General features: G+C 45.9%; 1 protein-coding gene across 4 annotated transcripts in view; it reads left to right on the top strand.

Moving 5' to 3' along the window:
- KCTD15 (potassium channel tetramerization domain containing 15) overlaps positions 1-12,790 on the top strand; it is a 64,560-nt gene extending 51,770 nt beyond the window's left edge. For all 4 annotated transcript variants that reach the window (XM_081922796.1, XM_081922795.1, XM_081922797.1 and 1 more), the window contains exons 4-5: positions 3,761-4,066; positions 11,727-12,790. In XM_081922796.1, coding sequence (XP_081778922.1) covers positions 3,761-4,066; positions 11,727-11,882 — 462 coding nt within the window. In that variant the 3' untranslated portion in view covers positions 11,883-12,790. The remainder of the gene's footprint in view (positions 1-3,760; positions 4,067-11,726) is intronic.
- The last annotated feature ends 379 nt before the right edge of the window (positions 12,791-13,169 follow it).

Raw genomic sequence — 13,169 nt, 5'->3', positions numbered from 1 at the left:
TCCTTCAAACCTCAGAGTAATGGGGCATTTGAAGAAGGGTCTGCTCAAAGGACCTAGCTACAGCTAGGTACATATGGAGAAAGGGAATCCTTCAGGAACCAAGGTCTCTGTGGGTCAAAGCAAGTTCTTTGAAAAGGGGCCAGAAACAAATTGGGAGCAGCTTTGAAAACTTTGCATTACTGGGAAAGGATGCAACTCTTTTGCGTGATCAGTAGGTGAAAACTTTTGAAGGTATACTGAAGGGGTTTGTGGGGGTGGGGATGAATTGGCAGACTATGCAACCAAGAAACACCACCTTCAAGGAAAGCATCTATATGTTCTCAAAAGGAATGTTGAAAAAGATCAAAATGAGAAAGTCATAGAATTGTAGAGTTGGAAGGGACCCCAAGGTCCAACCCCCTGCATTGCAGGAATCCCAGCTAAAGCTTCCATGACAGATGGCCAGTCAACCTCTGCTTTAAAACCTCCAGTGAAGGAGAGTCCACAGCCTCCTGAGGGAGGCTGTTCCACTGTCAAAATCTCTTGCTATCAGAAAGTTCTTCCTGATGTTTAGTTGGTATCCCCTTTCTTTTCATTGGTTCGAGTCCTGCCCTCCAGAGCAGGAGAAAACAAGCTTGCTCCCTCTTCCATGGCTGTCATATCTCTTCTCAGTCTCCTCTTTTCCAGACGAAACATACCCAGCTCCTTCAACCACTCCTCATTAGGCTTGGTTTCCAGACCCTTGGTCATCTTGGTTGCCATCCTCTGATTTTCCAGCTTGTCAATATCCTTATTAAATTGTGATAACTCAGAACAGGACACAGTATTCCATGTATGGTCTGACCAAGGCAGAATAGATTGGTACTATGGATTCCCTTGATCTGGACACTATACTTCTGTTGATGTAGCCTAGAATAGCATTAGCATTTTTGCTTCTGCATCACACTGTTGACTCATGCTAAGCTGGTGATCCACCAAGACCCCTAGATCCTTTCACCTATACTACTAGTAAACCAGGTGTCTCCCATCTTATATTTGTGCAGCTGGTTCTTCCTGCCTAAGTGCAGAACCTTCCTTCCTTCTCATTTTCTACCAGGACCTTAAGACTGGCAGGGTCTTAACAGGATACCAGAATGTAATATATCTGATGCAAAAAGAAAAGCTACCAGAAATAATTTGCATATTTTTCTTCCCCCCAGAGAATGAAGGAAAAGCCAAGTTTTAAGACAGGCTTCTGCTAACTTGAAGCAGGCTTCTCTCAACCCACTCAAAAGGAAATTGGATGCTACATTGGACTAATGATAAGAGTTGCAGTCCAAAACTTCTGGAGGGGTTAAAAGAAGGCCCAGTGAGCCCCAGTGAGATCTTTGGCTTTGCAACTGACTCTTATCATTGTAGATATTAAGATGAGACTTCCTGTACTCTGTGGGTGTGGTTAAGTCAAGCTCCATTCAAGTTCTTGTCGTGCCGTAGGGCTGGCTGCCAAGTATTTGAGGAACATTGTGAAATGCTTTGCCTGAACACTGTCCTGTAGTGGGGAATTCCAAAGGATTGCTTTTTTTTTTTTTTTGCAGTCAGCTTGCTTGCCAGATTTCCATGGGCGGATGAGTGTTCTTTTTCCATGAGAGTTCATTTAGCATAGTAACCAAAACACACACAGCTAAGAACCAGGAAGTTTCAAATCACACCTCTACGATGAACCTCCTTTCAGCAGCTTCCCTTTCCCCCAGCCTCAGCCCCCAACGTTAAGGTCATAGTAACATTAGTAACATCTTCCCCTAGGGGGATTGTAAAAAGATCTTGAGAGAAACTGTATTGAATTGTGCTTGTAGCAGTGAAGACTGTGACATGAAATCATCAGTTGTTCAGGGAATGATTGTTGTCCATCTTCTGTGAGGAAAGGAGAGTTACCAGTTTGGTTGGGATTGAAATATTTTACTATGCACAGAACTGAAAAGAGGTCCCCCTGGGAACCAAGGAATCGAAAGGATGGCTCTCAGAGGCAAGGAAGTACAGTACTTATGGTCAAGAGGGGGTGTGTATGTTGTTGAGGGAAGGAGAGGGGGAGTGCTGGGGAAGTTGGTCAAGAGAAAGGGTGGCTCAGGAGAGTGGGGCAATTTAGGAAGGGGCCTGAGGACACAAGAGATGGTGGAAACTTGGAGTTTTTGAAAGGAGAAGCCAAGGTGCAAATTGAACAGGAGACTATTAGGGAGCTGTGTGTTGTTGCCAGGAAAGATGCAGGCAGGCAGGGGGGAACTAAGGGGGCTTAGGGTGGCTGGGTTTGGAGTCTAGATCCTGAATTCCACATGTTGACTTGAACTGAGCAGCCAGCTCCTTGGCTTCAGACATCCAGTGTGTTGCATTGGAATAATCTTTATTAAGCACTGTTATTTCTGCTGCGGGTACAGTAGTCCCTTAAGGTCCTCCCATTTCCATGGTTTTCAGAGCTGTGGTGTGCATTCAAGCAGGGGCACCATCCAGCTCAAATGGTTACAGAAAGGCATGGGGCAAGGATAGCCCTCAGGCAGGCTGTTTCAAGCAGGGGTGTGCTTACCTCAACCCTCTCCTCCACCTCAAAGCCCAGGTACTTCCCTTGGAGCACAAGAAGAAGGCAGCTCCTCCCTGGTGGAAACGATGCATTTCCCATCACTTTTTCCTGTGTGGGTAACCCTTCCTGGTGAACTTTTCCTTCCACTAAAATCCCCACAATGAGGGATTCCATGCTGTGATTGAGCTTTTACCTCAGTTTACTAGCAGCATGGTGGAGGGGGGCTGTTTCTGTCAGGTTTGTAGAATGGGACGGGTCACATTTTTCTTCTCCCTGCAGTCCCCCTTGTGCTGCTCAGCTGACTGAGGAACAACTGAGAGTGGTGGGAAAAGGCTGGACTGCCAGAAAATACCATTTTCTGGAAAAACCGCCCCTTCTTCTCGCTGCTTGGCTGATCTGTGAAGAGGGTATTGTGATCCCTGTAAGATCAGGAAGTGGACAGAAGCAGCCTGCAGGATGCAGATTGCACAGTTCTGAACTAGAGATGGAGGGAAGGCATTTTTTTTTTTTTTTTGAGACTGTGCACATTGACCAGAGAATGTACAAAATTCAGTTGAGATATGCACATTCCCCAAAGCCTGTTGGAGATTACATGCATAATTTCCTCTTCACGGACAGATTATGTGTATAGACGGGGTCAGCAAACTTTTTCAGCAGGGGGCAGGTCCACTTCCCCTCAGACCTTGTGGGGGGCTGGACTATATTATTTGGGGGGTGGGGAATGAACAAATTCCTATGTCCCGCAAATAACCCAGAGATGCATTTCAAATAAAAGGACACATTCTACTCATGTAAAAACATGCTGATTCCTGGACTGTCCGCGGGCCGGATTTAGAAGGCGATTGGGCCAGATCTCGCCCCCGGGCCTTAGTTTGCCTACCCATGTGTATAGATATAGATACAGCTGTACCTTGGATCCTGAACACCCTGGTACTCAGACGTTTTGGCTCCCAAACGCAGAAACCTGGAAGTGAGCGTTCTGGTTTGTGAATGTTCTTTTGGAAGCCGAACGTTCGACAGGGCTTCCGCAGCTTCTGATTGGCTGCAGGAGCTTCCTGCAGCCAATCAGAAGTCATGATTTGGTTTTTGAACATTTTGGAAGTCAAACGGACTTCTGGAACGGATTCCGTTCGACTTCCAAGGTACGACTGTATAGATTTGGATTTAGATTTAGATATATGAAATCCATAAGTGCTGAGATACATAAGCTCTCTTTCTCTCCTTTTTTAAAAGGATTTTAATCTTTTATACGAAGAGGCCAAGTACTACCAGCTGCAGCCGATGATCAAGGAGCTGGAGCGATGGAAGCAGGAGAAAGAACAAAGGAAGCACTTCCAGCCCTGTGACTGCTTGGTTGTAAGGGTGACTCCGGATCTTGGGGAAAGGATTGCGCTGAGCGGAGAGAAGGCCTTGATCGAGGAGATCTTCCCAGAGACAGGGGACGTCATGTGCAACTCGGTCAATGCGGGCTGGAACCAAGACCCCACCCACGTCATTAGGTTTCCTTTGAACGGATACTGTCGGTTGAATTCGGTGCAGGTAATGGGCCTCATCCATTCTAGCGTTTTCTTTCCGTGTTCAGTACTAAGCAGATGAGTCCCTTCTGCCCAATTGCCTCTGTGTCACTGGAAGGAGGAGGCATTTTTTGCCTGGTGAGATAATGGGCGTTTTCCCTCTCTCTCCCCCTTTCCCTTTTCCCTTAAGTCTAAGTTGTTGGTGGGGGAGAGAAAGAGAGATTTAGATTTTTGTGTGTGTTAGCACCATGCTGATCTCATAATGGCGTTAGGCTGACAAATGCTAATTTTTTTTCATCAGCTCATACCCCGCAGTCCTTTCTTCCCTCCAAAATGCCCCTAGGAAGAAAAAAGAGTGTACCAAAACTACAAAAAAAAGAAGAAGAAGAGGGGAAAGGAGGAAAGGAAGGAGGGGGAGCCGCTTCTCCATGCCACTTTATAGAAAACGCAACAATGTGTAAATGCATAATTTATGTCCCACTCATAATTAAATGATAGAGCCTCCGGGATGGACTTAAAAAAATGATCTCTGCACTTTTTTTCCCCTCCAAGAGGATGTTCTATAAAAATTGCCCAGAGTATTTTAAACAAAATGTGTTCCACTTTATACTCAAAGGTTTTTATGGGGGTTTGATTGAGTTAGTTATTTTTCCCCCTTTCCTTTCTTTTTATTTTTTATTTAAGATTTTAAAATTAACATATGAAACAAGGAAAGACGGATAGGTAGGATGCGGGAAATGTAAGTTTGTGATTTGGCAAACCCCTCTGAGTGACTTTCTCCGCCCCCTGCCCCAAATAGGGGAGCTTGCCCATGGGAGGGCTACCCTACAGCAGACCTTGGCACTGAGCAGCCTTGATGGTTTGACACTCATTAGCGAGGACCAGAGCAATAAGGGCATTTTCATTAGGAGCGTTGAGCATCCAGCTGCCTGTCTCAGGATGTTTGGCAGGGCGCACGGGCAGGGGGGAGCGGAGCATAGAAAGGCCTCCATTGGCAGAGGATGTTTTGGGCAGAGCACATGGGCTTCAGGCTACAGCGAGAAACCAAGAGAAGTCAGTTGCAAAACATGTCACTGTGGCACTTTGGGTGGTTGGAATTTTATTGCTCTAAATACCTGGCCCAGGTGAAGAGCAGTATGCAGTTCAAAAGGCTGGCTTATGGCCTTTAAAAAATAAAAAAAAACATTGTGGTTGTGTCAACCCAAACAAGGCAAATCATTTCCCCAGTCTGTTATCCTATATGGAAGAGCAGGGAATGGCAACATGGCACCCACAGAAGCCTTCACTGGCACCCATAGGGCCCCCTCCCCCCACAGAAAATACTTTTGAAAGAAGTGTTTTATTGCAGCCAATAGAATAGGTGGGTGGGGATGGTGCCCACAACAGCTTCTCCAGCTTACAGCTGTACCCACATGCCCCAAAAGGTTTGCAACCTCTTGGGCTAGACCATGATAGTGAGGTCTCTCTTCAACAAGTTGTAGGGCAGAGCTTGTTGTTTTATACCCCGGGGTTGTTCCCTGCCCCATCTAAATCTAAATGGCTTAAAATTCATTTCAGGTTAACAAACATCCCAGCCCTCCACAGCGACAGTGTTAAACTCTGGCTTGCTGATATTCACTCCTATTTTGATGGTTAGGCAGGGGATTTGAAACTGTGACAGCAATCTGTCCTCGAGGTTCAGGGCAGCCTTTGCCCACACAGTGCCCTCCAGATGTTTCGGGTTGCAATTTGGCTGACAGAAGTTGCTGTCGAAAACATCTGGAAGGTGCCAGGTGTTGGCAAAGGCTGGCTTAGAATTCTGAAGGTCCACATTCTGCATCTGGATACTCGTTTAATTCTGAACTCCATTTTACGTTTTTTAATTGGGGGGACGGTAACCAGACAGGCTTGAATTCATAACTGGAGAGAGAGGACTCACCCCACATCCTAGTCACAAATGCTTTCTCAGAAAATGGAATCGTTAAGCCCTGTACAACCTTTTTAAAATGCACGGCTCTTGAACGAGAAGAGAGGATGGAGTTTGTTCTGTTCTGTTTAATGAAGACGCACAACACCCTCTGCTATGTATAGACTCTTTCTCGACGACACCTGCAAATTTTGTCTGCTGCAAACATCAGGTGTTGCAAATTGTGGTGTCGCAGAAGCAGGTGCTTGTGAGCTTGCTGTCCATTTTAGCTGAAAAATAATTCAGGATATATGTTACATTATCCCGTGATGCATTTCAAAGACTATTTTCAGTGGCAAAGTGGCAGGCACGCCTTACAGAACATTGCAGGGCAGTGAACTAGAAAGCAGGCATTTTCTGCCATTTGCCCTTCCCTGTAGGATGCCCTTCCTTCTGATGGAGGCAGTGTCCATCGGTTGTGTCCCACATCATGTGAAGACATATCTCTTGGCACAGACTTTCCCTGGCCAATGAGATTCAACCTTGTTATTTGTGAATTCCTATTTTTACGTCTTTTTTATAACAGAAAATAGAAGTGCTTTTAAGTAAATGAATAAAACCAACAAGTTTTGCGACAAGGTTGATGAGGTAAACTTACCACAGCAAAGGTCGGTCCAGGTATTAGACCAGGGGGACATTTTGAAAGAGTGCTGTAGGCGCCAGTCACAAAATGGCTGCCGTGGGGGACATGGCATAACACAAAACCTGAGAAATTGTATTTCTGTGCTAGAAAAGACTTAACCTGAAGGGTTTTATATTCCACCTCTTTCTCCAAGGAGCGCAAGGTGACGTACACAATTCTGACTCTCCTCATTTAATCTGCACAACAACACTGTGAGGTGAGCTATGCTGAGAGGCAGTGACTGGTCCAAAATCATCCAGTGGCTGAGTAGGAATTTGAACCCCAGGTCCTAGTCTGAGATTCTAACCACTATACTACACTGGCTCTTAAGAATTATGGGTTCAGGGCTTCACATTTTTGTTGCTAATTCATGACTTATTGTCCTGAACATTGCTAATGTTAATGGCTGGAAAGGACCCTTTTTCCTTTTTTGGTGCAACATGCATCCCTCCCATTGTAGGTTTTCTTTTAAAATCACAGATACCAGAAATGCCATTTTTCCTTCCGAAAACATAATGACCATAAGCATCGTTACAACAGATAGCAAATTCAGCCATATAACACTGTGGTTGAAAAGGCCAAGGCCTCCCCCAGTTTATGACAAGAGATGTTCTGTTTCCAAAACTTGGGAAATCATGCTCTGCTCGCCACAGAGATGATCTCTTTTAGAGTGTTTCCTTCTGGGTAGCAGCACACTTCAAGAAGGCTTTGAACAAATTGGGAGAGGAGAGCTATGAGAATGATTCTAAAGGGATCTGTCTTGAAGGCAGTTTCCGGGAGGGAAGACTGGCAGAATTGGAGATGTTTAGCCCCAGAGAAACAACAGGAGACGTCTCAGTTCTGAACACTGTGAACTTGGAAATTGCTCCCATTGATTTCAGTGAAACATGCGTCAAGGGGAAGCGTGCTCTGGGTTGCTTGCAGCCTAAAAGTGTGGCAAGGGAAGGGCACATAAGAAGAGGCCCCTGCAGTTGAGCATCCTGTTCTCACATTGCCCAACCAGATGCTTCTTCTGGGAAACCCACAAGCAGGACCCAATCAGAAGAGCACTGTCCACTCCTGTGGTTTGCAGCCGCTCGTATTCAGAAGCATATCTGCCTGTCTGTGGTCACAAAACATGAATTAAAGTATTCAAATGCCCCGAGTTGATGAATCAGCCAGATTCATTCCTAGGCCACGGTGGGGTTGGGGGAGGTCCTCAACCATGTTCCTTCTTGCTTACAAATGAAATAAAATCAGACCAAACAGTTACGGAATCATTCTTCCTTCTTTCACATCTAAGGACTCTCAGCTTATTCATTAGTTTTTCCAGCATGTACCAAGTAGTAAGGTGGGCCACGTCTAATTTTCTCCAAAACTGTGTGATGGTCATTCCAGGTGCCCTGTTATCTCTTCCCCCCCACCCCTCCTTTCATTCTTTTTTTTATCTTTACCCAAAAAAGGGTATTTTTTCTTTGTAGGCCTTTTGCTCGTTCTCCCTCGGGTCCTTTCACGTTCTTGCATTGCGAAGTGATACAAGATCAGGGCAGAAGTCAGGGGAACGAGGCTGATGTTTGCCTCCTCGAACACCAAGCCAGTGTGCCTGTCCCAGGGCCAGTCAATGCTCGCAGGGTTCAAGAGAAGCCATGAGAAGAGATCAAAGCTCAGCTTTGCCTTGCATGACTTGGGAAGTCCAGGTGGCTGGCAGAAAGGAGGCCTGTCTGTTGCCTACCAAAAGAAAGTGAAACGGAGACTTTAGAATTGAAAGCAGGAGGGAGAAAGGAAAGGATGGAGGAGTTCACCGAAATATTTATAATCACCTCAAGCAAACCATATAATCTGTGCTCTGTAAGGGGATTCGGTAGGTCTAGGATTCTGGGGAGAGCACTGAACCTATGAATTTAAGAAGAGTCCTGCTGGATCAGGCCAATGGCCAATCTAATCCAGCACCCTGTTCCCTCAGCGGTCAGCCAAATGCCTGTAGGAAACTTGCAAGCAGTCACTTTTCATTGCCAGCCCTCAACTGCAATAAGGTTCCCAGCCTTCCTGCTTTAGTATATTGGCTAAATATACTAAGCAGTATATATACTGCTTTAGTATATTAGTTGGGGAGGCATGGAATGAGGTGTATCGCTTTTGACACAACGACAGCTTGTATTATTTGATAATCCCCTTGTCATGTGTCGCTACGTTGCTTATGAATTTTGTATTCTGGAGTAACTGAATTGCCTCCTTTGTTCTTAAGTTGTTGAACCAAGCATTTGTTTATAAGCCTGTTGTAGCATTTTACTGTCAGAGAATGTTCATCTTGCTTGGCTGTCCTTTGAAACAGTGACATTTGCGCTTCGTATTATATTTCTTCATTCAGTGCATAGTTTAACGATGGGACCCACTGGAGGGAGCAATGGCCACCAAAAGAGGGTTAGATGAATCCATGGAGGAGAGGGCTATTGATATCTACTAGCCACGATTGATATCTACTGCCTCCATGGTCAGAGGCAGAAATGTTTGTGAATACCAGTCACTGGGGACCACAAGAGGGGAGAGGGCTCTTGTGCTGGGGTTCTGTTTGTGGGATTCCCAATGGGGCACCTGGTTGGCCACTGTGAGAACAGGATCCTGAACTAGATGGGCCTTTGGCCTGATCCAGCAGGCTCTTCTCATGGATGCAGGGGGGAAACACCCGGTTTGGAGGCAAGTAGGAGCTTGCAGTTCTGCTGGGCCATGGAGGTGTCCTTGAACCCCTTCAAAGCTCAGGTTGATATCACAAACCAGGTGGCATCCCAGAGGTGGAGTGCTGAGCAGCCATTCTGACTGGCTGCCCAGTTGAGATTAGCGGTGAGGACTTTAGGTGGCTGAAGGGCACAGGCAGGAATAAAAACACAGGCCCATTAACAGCACACATACACCCTGAATACCCCAACCTGTTTGGTAGGAAAATCCCTTAGCGGCCAGAATGGTTACACCAGTAAAGAAGATGCTCATAACAGCCTGCTGCTTTTTCTCCCCCCATCTAGCACAGCATATTAATGATGAGTTATGGCCTCATTTTATGATGACTGAAGCCCCAACGTTGCTTTTCCTTAAGAGGTAGCATCAATATCACTACCAGCCAGTATTTTACTCCATAATGTACTGAACTGCCCTGCAGAGTGCTTGTTTGTTTGATTAATATTTGGGTTTTTCTGCAGAGGTTTGCTGTAAGCAAGACTTTAATCACGCTGCAGTCATTTAGGAATAAGTTATAGAATTATCGCTGCATAATATGCTGGGAGATCCTGAAAAGACCAGAAATGTATCATGCAGAGTCTAGCTGGCTCTCGGGGGCCCTTTTCACCACCTCTGGACCACGAGACCAAAATACTTTGCAGGGCAACACGCACAAATGAAATAGTCCAGATAGCATCCATCTGCAGGAAGCTGAGATGGCTTTGAAAAAGGAAAGCCAGTGAGTAGGGCTGGATACAGAAGGCATGAACTCAAGTGTATCTTCAGCTGTGGACAAAATGGATAGCAATTTATAAGTCAGACTCCATCCCTGAGCATCACTTTCCTCCTAAAGTTGGCCTGTTTCACAGGGTTGTCGTCTGGCTGGACAAGGAAACATTGTGCGTAGAAGGCCATGGGGAGATCAACCGGGCCCCACTCATTAGCCAGTGGAGCTCCAAGGCTGCTTTCCTCCTCCCACCCCATTCCTATTTCCTTTTATGTCGAGTCTCTTAGATTGTGAGTCTGTAGCCAGTGACAGCATTTGGAAGAAATTCAGGTAATTTCTTCAAAGTTAGGTAATAATACAAACCTTTAGCCACAGGGGGGAAAGTTGAGCTACAAATCGCCTTCGTCTAACATTTTACTCCAGTGACAACTTTACTGTATAATGTGGGGCTTTCCTAAGGGTGAAATTAGATGTGATGTGGAAGCTCCAAACATGGAGCTTTCAAAAAGCAGCTGCGCAGAGTGTTGCATCCAAATTAACTCACCCCTTCCCCAAAACTGCTATTAGCCACAGGCTTCTTCTTTTCAATGTGTGAACTGCCCCATCTAGTCTAGAGGGAGCACCCAGGGCAATTTTGATCAGGGCCACAGTGCAGCAAGAAACCCCCTTTTTGGACATGCTGCACCCCTGATCTAATCCCTAACCCAAGGCTGCTGTTTTGGGGGAAAGAAAAAGAGTGTTCGTTATATCACCCTTATGTCATCTCTGCTTTGATCCTTACCCTGAGTCAGACTGCTGGTCCATCTTATTTAATATAGGTTGTGACTGTCACTAGCTCTCTAAAGCAGGCTTTCCCAACCTGGTGCCCCCTGGATCTTTTAGGCTACAATTCCCATCAGCCTCAGCCATTGCAGCTGTTTGCCTTGGGCTGGCTGACCATTTTCTGTTTTCAGAGTCTAAGGCTGCATTCACATGGCAGTTTATACCATTTCCTCACCGTTTCCCTAACCGTTAATTTCTGAATTATATTTGCACTTTCACACAGCAATACAAGCTTAGCACTCATTTCCATGTTACTTGATTCCTTAAAAAAAATTATATGCTTGGAGGCCCTTTAACCCAGAATATCATGGGAGTAAAGTGATGAAATTTAGGGCCGTATAGCGGCATACAGTTTTCCTCCCTGCTGCTTTAATGGGGGAAGAGAAGCACACGGAAAGAGTTGGGGGAGCAGCAACATTATCCAATGTGGTTTGCTGTTGTGCCCCCCCCCCACACACACACGCCCACTGATGTGAATGAAATTTACCTCAACCTGCTGGTGTATCGGTAAAAAAATAATCATAACACAATTCACAATTTCAAAACACACCAAGTACTGCGGTGTGAAAGGACCACAGGACCGAAGCACTAGCATATTAATCAGGAAAACGAATGCAATGTTCCCCATGCCTGAAATGCACCCCTAGTTGACACGTGCAGAGTCCTCTATGTGGGGCTGCACAGAGACTTCAGCAAAGAAATAACTGTGCGTTAGCTTTGCACTGTCGCCCATTAACCTCATTGCGTGTCCTGGCTCCCACGGGTGGATATAGGACTCGTACTTTCAGTTCAGTTCAGTGGGATTCTCTTGGTCCTTTCAGAATCATGAGCACATTTGATACGGAGCCTTCTCCAATATTAACTGGTGCTTTCCCCCTCAGGTGCTTGAACGGTTGTTCCAGAAGGGCTTCAACGTGGCGGCGTCCTGCGGTGGAGGCGTGGATTCCTCTCAGTTCAGCGAATATGTACTATGTCGTGAGGACAGAAGACTGCAGCCCAACACCACAATCAGGATAAAGCAAGAGCCCCTGGACTAAAGACACCCCCCTTCCCCCCTTCCTTTGTGAACGTAGAAGTGTTTTTAATAGTCTTGTGTGGAAACACTAAGGATTTGCAAGACAGTATTAACCTGGGCGATGTTGCCCGAGTGGTAACTCTCTGAAACTACCTGTCACCATTGCCAGCCATGAACTCTCTATCTGGAAGCGAAAAGACAGCATACAAAATAATAATAATGATAATGATAATAATAATTTCATTTGTTTTATTAGTCAACTGCTGGGCGGCATGCCCAGCGTCGTGAAGTTTTGTGGGATTGTCCACTCGGCAGGAAAGCGTGTGGAATGGAGACAAAGCTTCAGTGAAGAACTGGCCTTTGATTGGACTTTGGCAGAAGGACCAATTTAACGCAGTTCGAATATGCCCATTGAAGGAGTGCACCATCTGACTTTCTGGAGGACCTTCTCCTCCTCCCTTGGTGGGATCAAGGACATGGGAGCTGCCCAAAGGGAGACGGTATCGTGCCAAGTGTCTTCCCCGCCCCCCTGCCCCCGATGAATCCCATGTCCTTTCCTGTCTGACAGGCTTTTGCATCTCCATTTGTCCACCCCCGTTACCCTTCTGTGGTTGCCTTTGCGCATTGTATCAAATGGCTTATTTTTCTACGACGCTTCCAGTTGTCTGTGTACAGAAGCCACCCCAAACAGGGACCAATTTGTATTCTTCTGGTGCTGAATGAACTCTTTGCAAATTCTTTTCAGTCCCGCACAACCCACCTTTGAGATAAATGCAGTGGTTTGACGTTGGCTGCCTTGTCTGCCCACAACCGATGAGATTGAATTGCAGCAAAACATTTGCAAAAAACAAACAAACCGGAAATGGAGACTCAAAGCAAGTTCCTAAATAAGATTGTTCAGCATTAAACAGGCACTGCCATGGAACTTGAGTTAAGGTTGTGGCGTTCTTTCATTCATCTCAGATTTTAAGTTTGGGGGTCATCCAGAAAGTGGAAATGGGCCATGCAGCTGCTACGACCTTTCTTTCCTCACTTAAAACCCAATGTTATTGTTGCTTTAAGAATATATCGGACACAAACAGAACACCTTTTCTGCCTGATTGAATCAGAGCATTGTCTCATGAGCTCATTTCTCTGTGTGATGCATTGCAGCAGTCTTCACCAATCTGGTAGCCTTCAGATGCCAGCCATCCAGCAATGTTGATGGGAGTTGTTACCCAAAGGATGGGGAACCTAGTAACCTCCAAATGTCGTTGGACTTCAACTCCCAGCATCCCTGATGTTGGAGGTACTGGCTGGGGCTCATGCG

This window comes from Podarcis melisellensis, assembly GCF_964234715.1.
Source record: "Podarcis melisellensis genome assembly, chromosome: 8".
In the NCBI taxonomy this organism is placed as follows: domain Eukaryota; kingdom Metazoa; phylum Chordata; class Lepidosauria; order Squamata; family Lacertidae; genus Podarcis; species Podarcis melisellensis.
This window is presented reverse-complemented; position numbering and strand designations above follow the sequence as displayed.